This window comes from Pelophylax lessonae (genome assembly GCF_965119305.1).
Source record: "Pelophylax lessonae genome assembly, chromosome: 8".
Lineage (NCBI taxonomy): Eukaryota > Metazoa > Chordata > Amphibia > Anura > Ranidae > Pelophylax > Pelophylax lessonae.
In genome coordinates this window covers 210,695,266-210,712,445 of record NC_138775.1, presented here as the reverse complement: position 1 = coordinate 210,712,445, position 17,180 = coordinate 210,695,266, and the positions used below count along the sequence as shown (strand labels likewise).

The window sequence follows — 17,180 nt, the reverse complement described above, 5'->3', positions numbered from 1 at the left end:
ATGCTTTAATGTAAGAATGTCTTGCCTTTAGAACCCCTTTAGAAAAACATAACTTGGTAATCGTAACCTGGTTTTATTTTAATATATTTTTTTTCCCCATGGTTATTCCCCGTGGTTAGTTTTCTGGCCCATAGTACAGCAAAGTATTTCTAGTAATGAAAATCAATGATTCGTTAGGTTGGATTACAAAGAGATAGGCGACTCAATTGTGATGGGTGTCCATGGGGGTCCTGAACTGCAGAAAAAGTGTCTCATCTCTTTTCATTTTTATACTGATCCTCTATTGCCTGCATTTTTTCAAAGTAATCACTTTAAAGAACCTTTTGTTAATGATGAACTGCCAAGTCGTATCATCTGTGGATATGTGGTGGTGAAGCCCATAGTGACAGAGTTCACTGAAACGTCTGCGAAGTTCGATGATGGGAGCATTGAGGAAAACATTGATGTTGTTGTCTTTGCTACGGGATATCGCTACTCATTTCCATTCCTTGATGAATCCATTATAAAGGTTGAAGACAACATAAATTTGTACAAAAGTGTCTTTCCTAAAAACTTGGAAAAGCCCACACTGGGTGTCATTGGTCTTATTCAGCCTATTGGTGCAATCATGACAATTTCAGAAATGCAGGCTCGGTGGATAACAAGAGTCTTCAAAGGTAAGATTGTATAAATGTGCTTAAAAAGTACTAAGCCAGGTTTGTTCCCATGATTTTTACTATTAGGCGTAGGTAATGCATACAGCAAACTAATTATTTATCCTTTTGTATAGGTATCAGTTTGTTTTTCTTGAAAGTCCTGATCTATGAACAAGCAACAAAAATGAAAGGCCATCTTTAGTAGATTTTACTGGTATGCTTGTATTTCTGGGTACTTCCTAATTGGGTAGAGATTTTAAGTGCTCTGGGCCAAAACCAGCACCTACATTTTTGTGCATGCCAGACAAGATTACTTTGGGTGTTAGTGTTAGTTTACTCCCCAGACTGTATTTCCTGCACATAAGTATGATCATGTACTCCTAGACCTTTTCTTTCACTGCACATACTGGGGATGATTTATGAAATGCAGATAGACCTTTCACGTGAAGTTGCACTTTTCAAATTATTAACTTTTTCCAGAGCTTAGGGAATGAGGTAAAGTTTTACTGACTACAATGTTCCAATCATGTGCAGACAAAAATACATTTTTTTAACCTTTTCTGGCATGTGATTGGGTATTTCTTGCAAAGTTAATTTTCACCACACATTCACTAAGCTCTGGGGATAGTTTTCTTGCAAAGTGCAACTTCCCTTATAGTTATCACCCTATTTTCCTTTAGAGATTGAACCTCATTGAGAGGAATGGACTTATTAAAGCCTAGGTTTAGTGATTTCCTCCCAACGCCACAATCATTTGGTGTGGCTAATAGAGCTGATGGAGCTGTAAGAGGCACTCACCAAGAATGTCCATCCTTTCTGACCCCTCCTCCATTCTAAGAAGTTGTGCTATCACTTTTATGAATGAAACCCAATGTATGAATAAAGAAGGCGCACCTTTTAATCATCCGCCATCCTCCATTCATAGATTGTTTTTTCATTTAGAGAAACAATAGTGTGACTTCTATGAATAGAGAAGGTGGACTGAAAAGGTAGGCAAAGTCAAGCACTCTTGAGGAGTGCCTGTGAATGGTCCCTCATCTCTATTAACACTGCTTAACCGGAAGATTATAGTTGGGGGATGGGGTAATCAGAGGAGGAAGATTTCTATTAAACAGCAGCACAAGGGTATTCTGGTGAAGTACTAATTTTGAAGACAAACTTTAAGCAGACATAAAGAAACACAATTTAGGCAAAAGTCAATTATATTTGGATTTCAAGCTTCTAAAGCAGGTTTGCATACTTTACTTCATAACTGCTGAAGGCTGACATTCCAAAGCTGCTGTAAGTGTTTTCCTAAATTGGTACAGTAGTGTGTACTATTACGGTATCTAGGTACAGTGCCTTTGGCATTTGCCGAAGTGTTAGCAATGCTTGGCACACAAAAATTATACTGTATATATAGTCCTTAAAAAAAAACAATTAACGGTGGCTCTTTGTAATCACATGACTCTTTTGATAAAACAATTATTACAGAAAATAACAACCATATTTGCTTGGTTAGACACCAGTGGAGCACAAAATTAAAGTATAACTAAAGGCAAAACGTTTTTGTTAGTCTTGGCTAGAGTAGAGAGCGATTAGAATGCATGTCAGTTTTTATTGCTGTCTGTGCTCCCATTAAGCAGATTCACTCTCTTTATTTGTTCTGTTTACTATTAACATTGAAAGTGAAAGTAAAAGAAATCCCAAATTTGGGGTTGTCCCCAGAAAAGTAATAGAGGGGAAATCTTCCAATGGGAGACCTTAGGGACTCCAGGGAATTCCCTAATTTGCCAGGATTTCTTCTCACTTTCTGTTTGGCTATAAGACAGGAAATTAAGTGAAATCTCCGCAATGGGACACAGGTGGCAAAAAAAAAAATCTGACAGAGCTTATAACTCTATCCAAAATGAAAAAAAAAAAAAGTTTTGGCTATAAGTCTACTTTAAGTTAATAAAATCAGTAATCAAATAGGATCATCTTACAGGTGCACCACTGGAATGACAGCTAATACTAAACACCAATATATTTAGGCAAAAAATTGATGATTATTATGTTTCTATCTACAAGATGGAATGTTTTTTTCCTGAAAAAGTAAGTGAACATATTTGACATTTGGGAAAATAAATAACCTTACATAAAGTAATACATAACGGATAGGAATAACACAATGCCACCATAAGTAGAAATGCTGGAACATATCCTGCCTAGAATCCAAAACTCTGCGCTCCTTTGTCAACCCACTTCTAGTACACAGTTTGTGATGTACTGAACATACTTTACTCATATGTTGTATTTAGGTCATGCACTACGGTCTGGTGTGAGCCAGAATGTGACGCTCTAGCTGTGTGCTCCAAGTTAGTGGAAACATCTTTAATTAGGTTATTAGGTGATGACAATGCCGCATGTTGGTGGGTTATAGACCAATATTTTCACAAATGGTATTAAAGTCTTGATACACTACTTTGTAAGCCTATTTTTAAGAACACTTTCCATTTTTATTTTCCCCTTCTGAAACACACTTGTCATTAAGTAGGTAGATGGTCACTTAATTGCATCCTAATTGGTCCATAGTCTCCTAAAAGGGTACCAGAGTCTGTACTATAGTTTCCAGTTACAGCACTCAAATTGCTGTCAGTAGGGTGTGTGTGTGTGTGTGTCCTGTTTTCCTGTTATCTTGTTCTAGACTGTTATGCAATTTTTATTCTGTCCTCAGAGTTTTCCAGGTATTCTTTCATCTGCAAGTTCCTATATACTTGACTTTTATCTCTTGCTTGTTTGAATCCTGTTTTTTGTCTGTCTTCTGTTTAGATCCTGTTAAATTCCTAAACCTATAATCTTTGATCTTGCTGACTTGAGATTATTGGCTTTGGTTTCCTAACTACAATGATAATTGGCTACTTACATTGATTACTTCACCATTCTTAGCTTACCCTTGCCAAAGAGTGACCTCCTGTTAAGATTAAATAATTCTTCATTTATGTTTCTGGTAGCATCAAAGTACCAGTGCTCACACATTAGGCATCCTTGAAAGGTGGCTATTAAAGGTGAAGTATATGCCACAGCAGACCATAGGACCCATTCACATCAACCTAATCCACTGCTTTGGCCTAAGCATTGACCTGTTGTTTTGTGTTAAGCAGCATTTCTGCCTGTACAGCAAACTTCAATGCACATTAGTGTCATTTGCTGCATTGTAGTACAACACTAGTGTGTTAGGAAGTAGAGTTGAGCGGACACCTGGATGTCTGTGTTCGGCCGAACTTGAAAAAAAAGTCTGGGTCCGTGACCCGGACTTTTTCCGAACTTTACCCGGACACCGAACCCCATTGAAGTCAATGGGGACCCGAACTTTCAGGCACTAAAATGGCTCTAAAAAAAAAATGGAAAGGGCTAGAGTGCTGCAAATGGCAGCAAAATGTAGTTAAGAGCATGGCAAGTGCTCTGCAAACAAATGTGGATAGGGAAATAACTTAAAACAACAAAACAAACAGAAAAATATAACAATTTTCTTCATCTGTGAAGGACAAGGCCCATATGGAGTAGGAGGGAGGTTGAGGTGGCGGTGGATGTGGTGGTGTAGGTGGAAGCGGTGGTGGAGGGGGACGAGGTAGCCAACACTGCCTTTTTTTTAGTCATTTTAAATTAGGGTACACCCCAAAAGAGTGAGAAAGATCAAAAATATAACAATGGCTGGGTAAGGTCGGTATCCATCTCTATCCTGCACAAGGTACGGAAAAGTCCTGTGGGATCCATGCCTGGTTCATTTTAATGAATGTGAGCTTGTCCACATTGTCTCTGGACAGGCAGCTGCACTTGTCTGTGATAACGCCCCCAGCCGTACTAAATACACGTTCAGATAATACACTGGCTGCAGGGCATGCCAGCACCTCCAAGGCGTAAAGGGCAAGTTCAGGCCATGTGCCCAATTTGGAGACCCAGAAGTTGAAGGGGGCAGACCCGTCATTCACTACATGTAGGTGTGTGCACACATACTGCTCCACCATGTTGGTGAAATGCTGCCTCCTGCTAAGACGTTCCATATGAGCTGCTGGTGCTGCTGTTTGTTGTGGCGTGCTGACAAAGCTTTTCCACATTTCGGCCATGCTAACCCTGCCTTCTTAGGTGCTGGCGGTGCCCTGGTTGCGTTGGCGACCTCTTCCTCCTCCTCCTCTGCCTTGGCCTTGTGCTTCCACTGTGGCCCCGCTGTCAGGTGGGAATGCCAGCAGCATCGCGTCTACCAGCGTGCGCTTGTACTCGCGCATCTTGCGATCACGCTCCAGTGAGTGAATTAAGGATGGTACGTTGTCATTGTAACGGGGATCCAGCAGCGTGGCCACCCAGTAATCAGCACAAGTTAGAATGTGGGCAACTCGGTGGTCGTTGTGGAGACACTGCAGCATGTAATCGCTCATGTGTGCCAGGCTGCCCAGAGGCAACGAAAGGCTGTCCTCTGTGGGAGGTGTATCGTCTGTGTCCTCTGTATCCCCCCAGCCACGCACCAGTGATGGCCATCTCCTCCTCCTCATCCTCCTCATCCTCCAGAACTGTGCCCCTGCTGGACAATTGTGTACCTGGCGTTTGTGGGTGCAGGAACCCACCCTTGGAGCCACTTGTGAATGACTGCCCTGAAAGCCTTGGAAATGATCCCTCTTCCTCCTCCTCCTCCTGTGCCACATCCTCTTCCTTCATCGCCCGAATAGTTTTTTGAAGGAGGCATAGAAGTGGGATAGTTAAGCTGACAACGGCGTCATCGGCACTGGCCATGTTGGTGGAGTACTCAAAACAGTGCAACCATGCATACAGGTCTCACATGGAGGCCCAGTTATTGGTGGTGAAGTGGTGCTGTTCCGCAGAGCAACTCACGCGTGCGTGCTGCAGCTGAAACTCCACTATGGCCTGCTGCTGCTCGCACAGTCTTTCCAGCATGTGCAAGGTGGAGTTCCACCTTGTGGGCACGTCACATATGAGGCGGTGAGCGGGAAGGACGAAGTTACACTGCAACGCTGACAGGCGAGCAGCAGCAGGGTGAGAACGCCAAAAGTGAGCACAGACGGCCCACACTTTCTGCAGCAGCTCTGACAAAGCGGGGTAATTTTTAAGGAACCTCTGCACCACCAAATTCAGCACATGCGCCAGGCAAGGGATGTGAGTCAAACCGGCTAGGCCCAGAGCTGCTATGAGATTTCGGCCGTTATCGCACACCACCAGGCCGGGCTTGAGGCTCGCTGGCAGCAACCACTCATCGGTCTGCTGTTTCATTCTCCTCCACAACTCCTGCGCGGTGTGTGGTTTTTCCCCCAAACAGGCAAGTTTTAAAACTGCCTGCTGTCGTTTACCCCTGGCTCTGCTGAAGTTGGTGGTGAAGGTGTTACGCTGACCGGATGAGGAGGCAGTAGAGGATGAGGAAGCGGAGTAGGAGGAGTTAGGAACAGGAGGCAAACTGAAGCGCCCTGCAATACTCGGTGGTGGAAGGACATGCGCCAAATTGCTATCCGCCTCAGGCCCAGCCGCCACTGCATTTACCCAGTGTGCCGTTAGGGAGATATAACGCCCCTGACCGTGCTTACTGGTCCACGTATCGGTAGTTAGGTGGACCTTGCCACAGATGGCGTTGCGCAGTGCACACCTGATTTTTTCCCCCACTTGGTTGTGCAGGGAAGGGATGGCTTGCCTGGAAAAGTAGTGGCGGCTGGGCACGACGTACTGTGGGACAGCCACCGACATAAGGCTTTTAAAACTGTGCGTCTTCACCAGATGGAATGACAGCATTTCAAAGGCCAAAGAAGTGTCTAGGGCACCGCCGCTCCACTTCTGCACCCTGCTCCCTCTTCTGCTGTGCTGGTGGCTCTGTGCGACCACTGCCTCTTCCTCCAAACTACTCAGGTCACCTGCATGACCTTCATTCCATGTGGGGTCGAGGACCTCTTCGTCCTCCACATCATCTTCCACCCAGTCTTCACCCCTGCCCTCCTTGTCGGTCTCCACAATTCTGAGTGCCGCAGCATTTGGCACCTGCGTTTCGTCATCATTGGAGACGTGCTGCGATGGTCCTTCCATGTACTCATCTTGAGAAATAAGTGGTTGGGCATCGCTGCACATAATCTCTTCTACTTCTGGGGCAGGGCTAGATGGATGGCCCTGGGAAACCCTGCTGACAGAGTCATCAAAAAGAAGAAGAGACTGCTGCATGACTTGGGGCTCAGACTGCTTGCCTGATTTGCAAGGGGGTGAGGTGAAAGACGGTTGGACATTGGCTGCAGGTGACAACTCTGACCTTTCTGCAGTAGACTGGGTGGCAGACAATGTGAAGGAACTGGAGGCACTGTCAGCAACCCAATCTACTATCGCCTGCACTTGTTCTTGCCTCAACACTTGTAGAGGCGCATGATGCCCTACCAAATACTGCTGCAGGTTCTGTCACCTACTCACACTTGAGGAAGGTGTTTCACTTGTGCGTGTAGCTGGCACAGATCTACCATGTCCTCTCCTTGTAACAGGAGCTCTACCAGCAGCACCACGACCCAGGCCACGGCCCCTATTGAATAGCGGAATAGAAAAAAGGATATAAAACGGTGTATCTCACACGTACAAACACAGACTAGGCCCCGATTACAATTTTTTGTACCCTAAAGGGAGGATGAGGAAGATGAGTAGGAGGAGTTCGGAACAGGAGGCAAACTGAAGCTCCCTGCAATCCTCGGCGGTGGAAGGAGATGCGCCAAACAAATTTAAAAGGTGTATCTCACACGTACCGATACAGACTATGCCGCAATTTAATTTTTTTCACCCCAAAAGGGTGTATATTGAATAGCGGAATAGAAAAAAGGATATAAAATGGTGTATCTCACACGTACAAACACAGACTAGGCCCCGATTACAATTTTTTGTACCCTAAAGGCAGGATGAGGATGAGGAGTAGGAGGAGTTGGGAACAGGAGGCAAACTGAAGCGCCCTGCAATCCTCGGCGTTGAAAGGAGATGCGCCAAACAAATTTAAAAGGTGTATCTCACACATACCGATACAGACTATGCCGTAATTAAATTTTTTTCACCCCAAAAGGGTGTGTATTGAATAGTGGAATAGAAAAAAGGATATAAAACGGTGTATCTCACACGTACAAACACAGACTAGGCCCCGATTACAATTTTTTGTACCCTAAAGGCAGGATGAGGATGAGGACTAGGAGGAGTTCGGAACAGGAGGCAAACTGAAGCGACCTGCAATCCTCGGCGGTGGAAGGAGATGCGCCAAACAAATTTAAAAGGTGTATCTCACACATACCGATACAGACTATGCCGCAATTACATTTTTTTCACCCCAAAAGGGTGTGTATTGAATAGTGGAATAGAAAAAAGGATATAAAACGGTGTATCTCACACGTACAAACACAGACTAGGCCCCGATTACAATTTTTTGTACCCTAAAGGGAGGATGAGGAAGAGGAGTAGGAGGAGTTCGGAACAGGAGGCAAACTGAAGCGCCCTGCAATCCTCGGCGGTGGAAGGAGATGGGCCAAACAAATTTAAAAGGTGTATCTCACACGTACCGATACAGACTATTCCGCAATTTAATTTTTTTCACCCCAAAAGGGTGTATATTGAATAGCGGAATACAAAAAAAGGATATAAAACGGTGTATCTCACACGTACAAATACAGACTAGGCCCCGATTACAATTTTTTGTACCCTAAAGGCAGGATGAGGATGAGGAGTAGGAGGAGTTCGGAACAGGAGGCAAACTGAAGCGCCCTGCAATCCTCGGCGGTGGAAGGAGATGGGCCAAACAAATTTAAAAGGTGTATCTCACACATACCGATACAGACTATTCCGCAATTTAATTTTTTTCACCCCAAAAGGGTGTATATTGAATAGCGGAATACAAAAAAAGGATATAAAACGGTGTATCTCACACGTACAAATACAGACTAGGCCCCGATTACAATTTTTTGTACCCTAAAGGCAGGATGAGGATGAGGAGTAGGAGGAGTTCGGAACAGGAGGCAAACTGAAGCGCCCTGCAATCCTCGGCGGTGGAAGGAGATGCGCCAAACAAATTTAAAAGGTGTATCTCACACATACCGATACAGACTATGCCGCAATTTAATTTTTTTCACCCCAAAAGGGTATATATTGAATAGCGGAATAGAAAAAAGGATATAAAACGGTGTATCTCACACGTACAAACACAGACTAGGCCCCGATTACAATTTTTTGTAACCTAAAGGCAGAATGAGGATGAGGAAGAGGAGTAGGAGGAGTTCGGAACAGGAGGCAAACTGAAGCGCCCTGCAATCCTCGGCGGTGGAAGGAGATGCGCCTAACAAATTTAAAAGGTGTATCTCACACGTACCAATACAGACTATGCCGCAATTTAATTTTTTTCACCCCAAAAGGGTGTATATTGAATAGCGGAATAGAAAAAAAGTATATAAAACAGTGTATCTCACACATACCGATACAGACTATGCCGCAATTTAATTGTTTTTTACCCCAAAAGGGTGTATATTGAATAGCGGAATAGAAAAAAGTATATAAAAAGGTGTATCTCACACGTACCGATACAGACTATGCTGCAATTTAATTTTTTTCACCCCAAAAGGGTGTATATTGAATAGCGGAATAGAAAAAAGTATATAAAATTGGTGATTTTTCAATAGCACATGTGAACACAGCAGTGTCTTATGTTTTATGTCACGGTCAGCAGCAGGCTATGAAGGGAAAAAAAAATTAAAATTCCCCTTTAAATTTGTAATATTTAAATAGCAGATTAGAACAGCACTCTGTAGTAAAATATAGCTGAACGCTGCACACAACAGACTGATAAAAATATATATTTTTCCCTCCTCCTCCTTCTCCTCAGTGGGCTCAAGTGAGGGCAAAAAGATTGTTCACTGCACCACCCCCCCACACAGAAAAATCGATGTAGATCGCTAACGGACGATTTTTCTGTCCTGTGTCTCCTAATCTCTCCCTGCCTACTCTCTCCAGCCTGTCCCTAAAATGCTTTTCTATCTTTCCCTGCCTACACTCCGACCTTTTCGGGCACAATGTTTTTTTTCCCTGTCTGTCCCTAATCAGCAGCAGCCAGCACCGTTGTGTGTGCTCTCTCCCTACACTAGAACAGACTGACGCTGTGTCTCTAGCTTGTAAAGACCTGGGTCACATGCTTCAGCTGGCCAATCACAGCCATGCCATTAGTAGGCATGGCTGTGATGGCTTCTATGGCACACCAGTTAAACGCTTGTTGATTGGCTGTTGAAAGCCCACCATTAAAACGGCGCCATTACATACAAAACAGGAAATAAAATTACCGAACAAGGATTTTAAACCCGAACATACAGTAAAGTTTTCGGGTCCGTGTCCGGGTAACAAAAATCCAATTATCCGGTACGGACCCGAATAATACAGTCCGTGTTCGCTCAACACTATTAGGAAGCCATTCAGAATGAATGATAATGCATCACACCAACACCCATAACTCGTGTTGCTCCAGTGCAATGGTGTGAACAAGCCCTAACACAAGATTTATTTATATTTGAAAACAAAAAAATGAATATTACAACAAATAATGAGAATGTAATATATGTTCATGCCCTAAACATTTTAAATGTTTCATGCTGTTAATGTTAATCATTTTTAGGTTTATGCAAATTGCCGTCACAAGATGGAATCCAGAAGGACATTGAACTAAAACGGAAAGTCTGTTTGAAAAGGTATATACCCTTTTTTTAAAATGAGCTTTTGCTGCAATACTCACCTTTATATTCAATCTTCTTGAATCATGGCTATCTTCATTTAACCCTCTTCCTTTAAAGGGCAAGCTGTCTTGGACCCATTTTATGGGAAAGCAGCATCAATCGGCCTGAGCTATCAGAATTATTGCACTGAAAAATGCTCACTCATCATTATGTGAGTGTTGTTCAGTACAGCAGTAAGAACTTCTCACTGCCTCCAAAAGACTCTTGGAAAAGGTATGTGGGTGTGGAGTAATAGATTTCCACCTTGATAAAGACTTGCCATAACAGCTGTTCTGTATTCTACTGAAAGGCTCAGTGAAGATATGGATAAATGCCGCAATTTTTATGAAATTCCCTAAATGCCTATTAGCCTGTTTGAGTTAAGACTTAAACACCGCCCGTCAAAGTATTTCAGATTTGTTAAATTTACCCTTTTAGGGTAAAAAAAATACAGTGGAAAGCTTTCTTTATTGTCTTCCATGGCATGCTCTTATAAAGTGCTACTCCATCTTTTTCTGAAGTTGTGACATTTTTGATCTTCTTAGTCCTGGCAGTATGATTGTAATGTCTTCAAACAGAATTTTTTGCCTAATTTGGCAGGTGGTTGAAGTATTTACTGTGATCTGTGAGCAATATTGTGTCTATGCAAACATTGCATTGTCTTAGATAATGGCAGGCCTATGTATTTGATTGCCCTACTATTCATAATTTCAAGTTTGTCAAAAGTTGTATTGTGCTCACTTTGTCCTAAATATTCTATGAAGTGAATATATAATTGGTGATCTTGTAAATTTTTGCTAATTGCAGGTTTGGTAAAGATTATAGTCTTGAGCTGGACTACATTGAATATCTGGATGAAATAGCCAAAGAAATAGGCTGTAAGCCTAATATTCTAGCACTGCTTGTAACAGATCCTGTTCTAGCATTAAAAGTCGTCTTTGGACCATGTACGCCAGCACAGTACCGCTTGAGAGGACCAGGGCAATGGCCAATGGCCAGGAAGCAAATTATGACTACATTTGATCGAATATTAAAACCTACTAGGACCCGCGTGGTTCGGACCCATGCAGAGAAATCATTGTCAATAGTTTATGGCCTGGGGTCACTGTGTATTCTTTCTCTGCTCTTAGCTCTGGCTATGTACACAAAATAAAAGCAATATTAATATTGTTGCATAATTTTTAATCTCTTTCAGCAGTTAAACTGTGACTTGTATGTCTGCTTTATATATGATAGCATATTGTATATTATTGTATTCAGTCTGTTTCTGAAAGCAAACCTATCAATCCTTTAAATCATGTAAACCAGCAATAGTTAATAAAGTAAGCCCTCAAAAGTCTGCATATAGCTGTCAGTATTTATTTTTTTTTTAAAACAAAACAATGCAAATATCACTATAGAATACAAACAGTATGTTTAGGCTCCGTTCACATCTAGGCGTTTTGGGGCGTTTTTGGGGCGTTTTTCTGCTCTAGGATCAGCTCTCAAAACGCCCAACAAGACAAATCCTATTCATTTCAATGGCCCCTGTTCACATCTGAGCGTTTTGACGCTGTATACAAAACGCCCAACGCTCAAAAAAGTACATGAGCTTCTTTTTGGGCAGATTACAGGCGTTTTCCATTGATCTCTATTTAATCTAAAAACGCCTGCACAAAAATCGCGGTAAAAATCGCGGTAAAATCGCGGTAAAAAACGCTGCAAAAATTGCGGTAAAAAACGCGCGAAAAACGCTACGCTCAGGTGTGAATGTAGCCTTAAGGCTCGGTTCACACTATTGCGATGCGGGAAGGCTGCGAATTCGCAGCCTGTTCCCGCATCGCACACGCACCCCCGGCAGTTCACACTGCCATATGCGATCCGCTGGGGGTGTCAATGTAATCTTAACGACACCCCCAGTTTGATCGCATATCGCAGTGCGATCGTGCAGTTCGCACAGGATCGGATCGCACAAGTGTGAACCGCTGTGCGATCCGATCCTGATGCGGCAGCAAAAATGCCTCCTGTGCGTCTTTGCTGCGGGTGCGGTGCGAATTTAGCCATACAAACTGTATGGCTAAACTCGCACCGCACAGCTGATCACATGTCATGTCGGAGCAGTGCGCTCCGACATGACATGCGAACCCCGCACACGCAGAAGTGTGAACCGGGTCTTAAATACATTTGTGTGTTGAGCATGTGCAAGTTATCCTTATATTTTCTAATCTGACTTTGTTAACCAAATTCTTTTTTTTTTAAATCCTGCGTTGTTTGTCCTCTTACCCATACTGCTAGTAATGGGGTCCCTCAGATTATACCAGGGGAAAAGAGGAGTCTCTACTAGTGATGAGATGATCTACACCCCCCCCCCCCCGTTCGGTTCGCACCAGAACATCTCGAACAGGGAAAGAGCTCTAGCGAACATGCAAACTCTATTAAAGTCTAAGGCACACGAACATAAAAAAATCAAAAGTCCTCATTTTAAAGGCCTATATGCAAGTTGTTGCATAAAAAGTGTATTGGGACCTGGGTACTGTCCTGGGGGACATGCATCAATGCAAAAGAAATGTTTTTTAAATGATCGTTTTTACAGGAGCAGTGATTTTAATAATGCCCAAAGTGAAACAATAAAAATGAAAATTTCCTTTAAATATCGTGCCTGGGGGTCCCATAATGTGCCTGTAAAGTGGCGCATTTGTATGATGTATGTAGCCTGCTGCAGCAATACTGACATTTCTAAAGGAAAAAATGTCATTTTAACTTGCTTGCGGCTGTAATGTATTGTCGGCTCCCGGCGATACAGATAAAAAAAAATGAAAAAAATGGCGTGGGGTCCACCCCAAATCCATACCAGGCCCTTTGGGTCTGGTATGGATTTTAAGGGGAACCCACGCCAAAATTGAAAAAAAAAATGACGTGGCCCCCCCCCCCCCAAAAATCCATACCAGACCCTTATCCGAGAAAGCAGCCTGGCTGGCCAGGAAAGGGGGGGGGACAAGTGAGCGCCCCCCCTCCTGAACCATACTAGTCCGCTTGCCCTCAACATGGGGAGGGTGCTTTGAGGTGCCCCCCAAAGCACCTTGTCCCCATGTTGATGGGGACAAGAGCCGTTCCTGGACAACCCTGTGCAGTGCAGAGACCAGCGTGCCCCCTTTCAATGCAGAGACCAGCGTGCCCCCTTCAATGCAGAGATCATCATGCCCCCTTCAATGCAGAGATCATCGTGCCCCCTTTCAATGCAGAGACCAGCGTGCCCCCTTTCAATGCAGAGATCATCGTGCCCCCTTTCAATGCAGAGATAAGCTTGCCCACTTCAATGCAGAGATCATCGTGCCCCCTTTCAATGCAGAGACCAGCGTGCCCCCTTTCAATGCAGAGAGACCAGCGCACCCCCCTTCAATGCAGAGACCATCATGCCCCCTTCAATGCAGAGACCATCGTGCCCCCTTCAATGCAGAGATCACCGTGCCCCATTTCAATGCAGAGACCAGCGTGCCCCTTTCAATGCAGAGAGACCAGTGTGCCCCCTTTCAATGCAGAGTGAACAGCGTGCCAAGCCCCCCCCCTGAGACCAGTGCAATTACCTGTAGCGGTGGCTCCTCTTCAGTCCCCGCATCTCCTCAAGTCCTCAGTCCTCCCGCCTCCTCCTCGGCCAATGGCATGAGGTTTGCCTTTCGGCCAATCAGGAAGCGGGTCTCGGACCCGCTTTCTGATTGGCCAGGAGGAGGATCCGTGTGACAATAGCGAATGCTCTGCGCACCGGGTCCACCCTTTGCTGGAGCCAAATTGTAATAGGCAGGGACTGGGAGGCGGCGGCGCGGCAGCCTGGAGGAGAAAGGGGGTGACGTCAGCGGTTGCTATACGCTAGGTGACTCTAGTCTAGCAACCAGTGCAGTGTGTGGGCTCCGGCCACCTTCCCGCAGAGAGAGAGCGCTGCCGCCACGGCCACAGGCAGGGACAGAGGCAGAGAGAACCAGAGCGGATGATACAGATGGTCACAGTAAGGCGGTTCGGCGAACTTCCAAATGTTTAGTAACTGGTTCTGTGGAACCGGTGCGAACCGCCTGAATCCCACCACTGACTTTCACCCACTTCTTGCCTAGACCAATTTTCAGCTTTCAGTGCTCATTGGCAACTATGGGAAATCTTGGTTAGCTTGACATGGCACTATTCCCTGTCTAACATTGGCGTCTATGGGAAATCTCGGTCAGCTTGATATGGCACTGTTCCCTGTCTAACATTGGCGTTTATGGGAAATCTCGGTCAGCTTGGCATGGCACTGCTCATGAACTATAAGTGACAGGGACACAAAACTTGGGGAGCAACTTCCTGCCGAGCGCCCCATTTGTTTGTGTGTTCAGTAAACACGTGAACAACTGATGTTCGAGTAGAACTTACGTTGGGCTTGAACTCGAAGCACATACCTAGTCTCTACTATACCACTTTCCTATTTGCATTGGTTTCTTCCTAAATCAGAAATTTCTGTTAGTAATAGACTTGAGTGACTCCACATGATCATTCCACCAGTTACAGGATTGTCAAGATAATATTATTAAAACCCTCTATACCTATTATTATTATTATTTTTTTTTTTTTTATGATAAAGTTTTTGCACTTTAGTGAAAATATATTCTCAATGATCGCAAATAAATAGTGACTATTTTAAAATCCTAAGTGCTAAAAGTTTATACACAGACATAAAAACAAATGGTAAGTTCCATTCAAATTTATATTTTAAAATGACAAACAAATTCCATCCATTTTAAATCAAGCACATATTGTAAAATGCAAATATGCTTAACCGTATCTACCACTTCCTGGGGCTTTCTAATGTCAAGCTATGCAAGAATAAGTGAAATCTTTGTACCATGTGTTGCCTATATTTTGTACTATTGGTTTATAAATTCTACTGTAATAAACTGTATTAAAACAAATCTGCTTTGCTTAAGAAGAACCTTCTTGATAGCTAGTGTTAGGAAAATAATTACTTTTTCACTGTTTAATGTAGCATGGTGATCCTGCCAGTTCTCCCTCTTTCCTGTTGCATTCTAACCATATTTGATACAGAAGCAGCTCCATCCTAGCATGGTCAGTAGCAGCTGTTCTTCACATTTATCCACACATTGAATGGTTATCTGCAGTTAGAGACAAAAGTCTGTCCCTGGATATATTTGTGCGCATCTAGGATCACACATCTGTCCCTAAGCGAGGATAACCACTAAATAAGCAGCTACAAGCCAAAAGCCATCCCAAGATTAGCAAGCAGCTACAATTCCTTTCGGTCTGTCATTGCTTTGTACAGGCCTACCATCTGCACCTGTCCACAATCACCTGTCAGCCCAGCTGCAGCATTCACTGCCACTTGCTATTGGCCTTGCCTGTACATCTGTGTTCCAACATCTGGCCGTTTAATATAGACATTATCCTGCAGATTGACTCCCTGCCTGTATAGTCCCCACTTTAACATCACCACACGCTCAGCATAGAGCAATCCTACAATATTTGCTTCTCTAAGCAGATGTTAAAGACACAAAATAATGCATCTCAGTAATCAATAATACAATATTAACCACTTTAAGACCGGAAGGATTTGCCCCCTTTATGACCAGGCCCTATTTTGCGATTTGGCACTGCGTTACTTTAACGGACAATTGCACAGTCGTGCGACACTGTACCCAAATAAAATTGACGTCCTTTTTTTCCCACAAATATAGCTTTCTTTCGGTGCTATTTGATCACCTGTGCTATTTCTTTTTTTTTTTTTTGCGCTATAAACAAAAGAAGAGCAACAATTTTGAAAAAAATATATATATATATTTTTCACATTCTGCTATATGACATTCTCAAAAAAAAATGTAAAAATCTAATTTTTTTAACATTTTAGGCCAATTTGTTTTCTGCTACATATTTTTTGTAAAAAAAAATCGCAATAAGCGTATTTTGATTGGTTTGCGCAAAAGTTATCGCGCCTACTAACTATGGGAAAGATTTATGTCATTTTTATTGTTTTTTTTTTTTTTTTTACTAGTAATGGCGGTGATCTGCGATTTTTTGCGGGACTGCGACATTGCAGTGGACAGATCGGACCCCTAACTGACATTTTTGACACTTTTGGGGGTACCAGTGACATTACTACAGTAATCAGTGCTAAAAATATGCACTGTTACTGTAATAATGAACCTGGCAGGGAAGGGGTTAACCTGTGGGTGATCAAGGGGTTAAATGTGAGCCTAGGGGAGTGATTCTAACTGTGGGGGGCGTGGCTTCTGAAATGACCATAGAGACATGTGATCCTATATAGAAGGATCACATGGAGAAGAACAGGCAGCTGTGTTTAAAACAGCCGACCGTCCTTCTCTCTCAGTGGGGAGCGATCGCGGGTGTCAGGCGGCAATCGGAGCAGCCTGACACACGCATCGGCTTCCCCACTGACGATGAGGGGCGGTAGCGTGCCCCCGGCGGCGTGCGCTCGCCCCCTAGCTGCCACCAAGTGAACAACGAATCCATACGTTGTTTTGCCTGTACGAGCTGCCATATATATAAATATATATATATATATATATAAAAACGGTCGGCAAGTGGTTAAATTTATTTTTTAAATGCAGGCAGTGAGAGTACATTCATGTGACCTAGTATCAACCTCTTGCAGTCTTTGTATAGCAGAGCAGAAGTATGAGAAGGAGCAGTACAAGGAGCTAGTCACATCATGTGCTGAGAAGGATAATGGAATAGAAGGAAGAGAAGACATAGTGAGAAATTAATTTATTACTGTGCTGTGTCTCCAGGTGAAAAGGATTGCATAATGCTGACCATGCGACTGAGAACATCTGGTGGCAGAATCAGAAGT

General features: G+C 43.5%; 1 protein-coding gene across 1 annotated transcript in view; it reads left to right on the top strand.

Annotated features, from left to right (window-relative positions):
• Positions 1-1,438: 1,438 nt before the first annotated feature.
• LOC309562225 (flavin-containing monooxygenase 3-like) overlaps positions 1,439-17,180 on the top strand; it is a gene marked incomplete at both ends in the record, with an annotated part of 111,069 nt that continues 95,327 nt past the window's right edge. Inside the window, 4 exons of the mRNA XM_082266350.1 lie at positions 1,439-1,508; positions 10,258-10,330; positions 11,162-11,335; positions 16,983-17,082. Coding sequence (XP_082122476.1) covers positions 1,439-1,508; positions 10,258-10,330; positions 11,162-11,335; positions 16,983-17,082 — 417 coding nt within the window. The remainder of the gene's footprint in view (positions 1,509-10,257; positions 10,331-11,161; positions 11,336-16,982; positions 17,083-17,180) is intronic.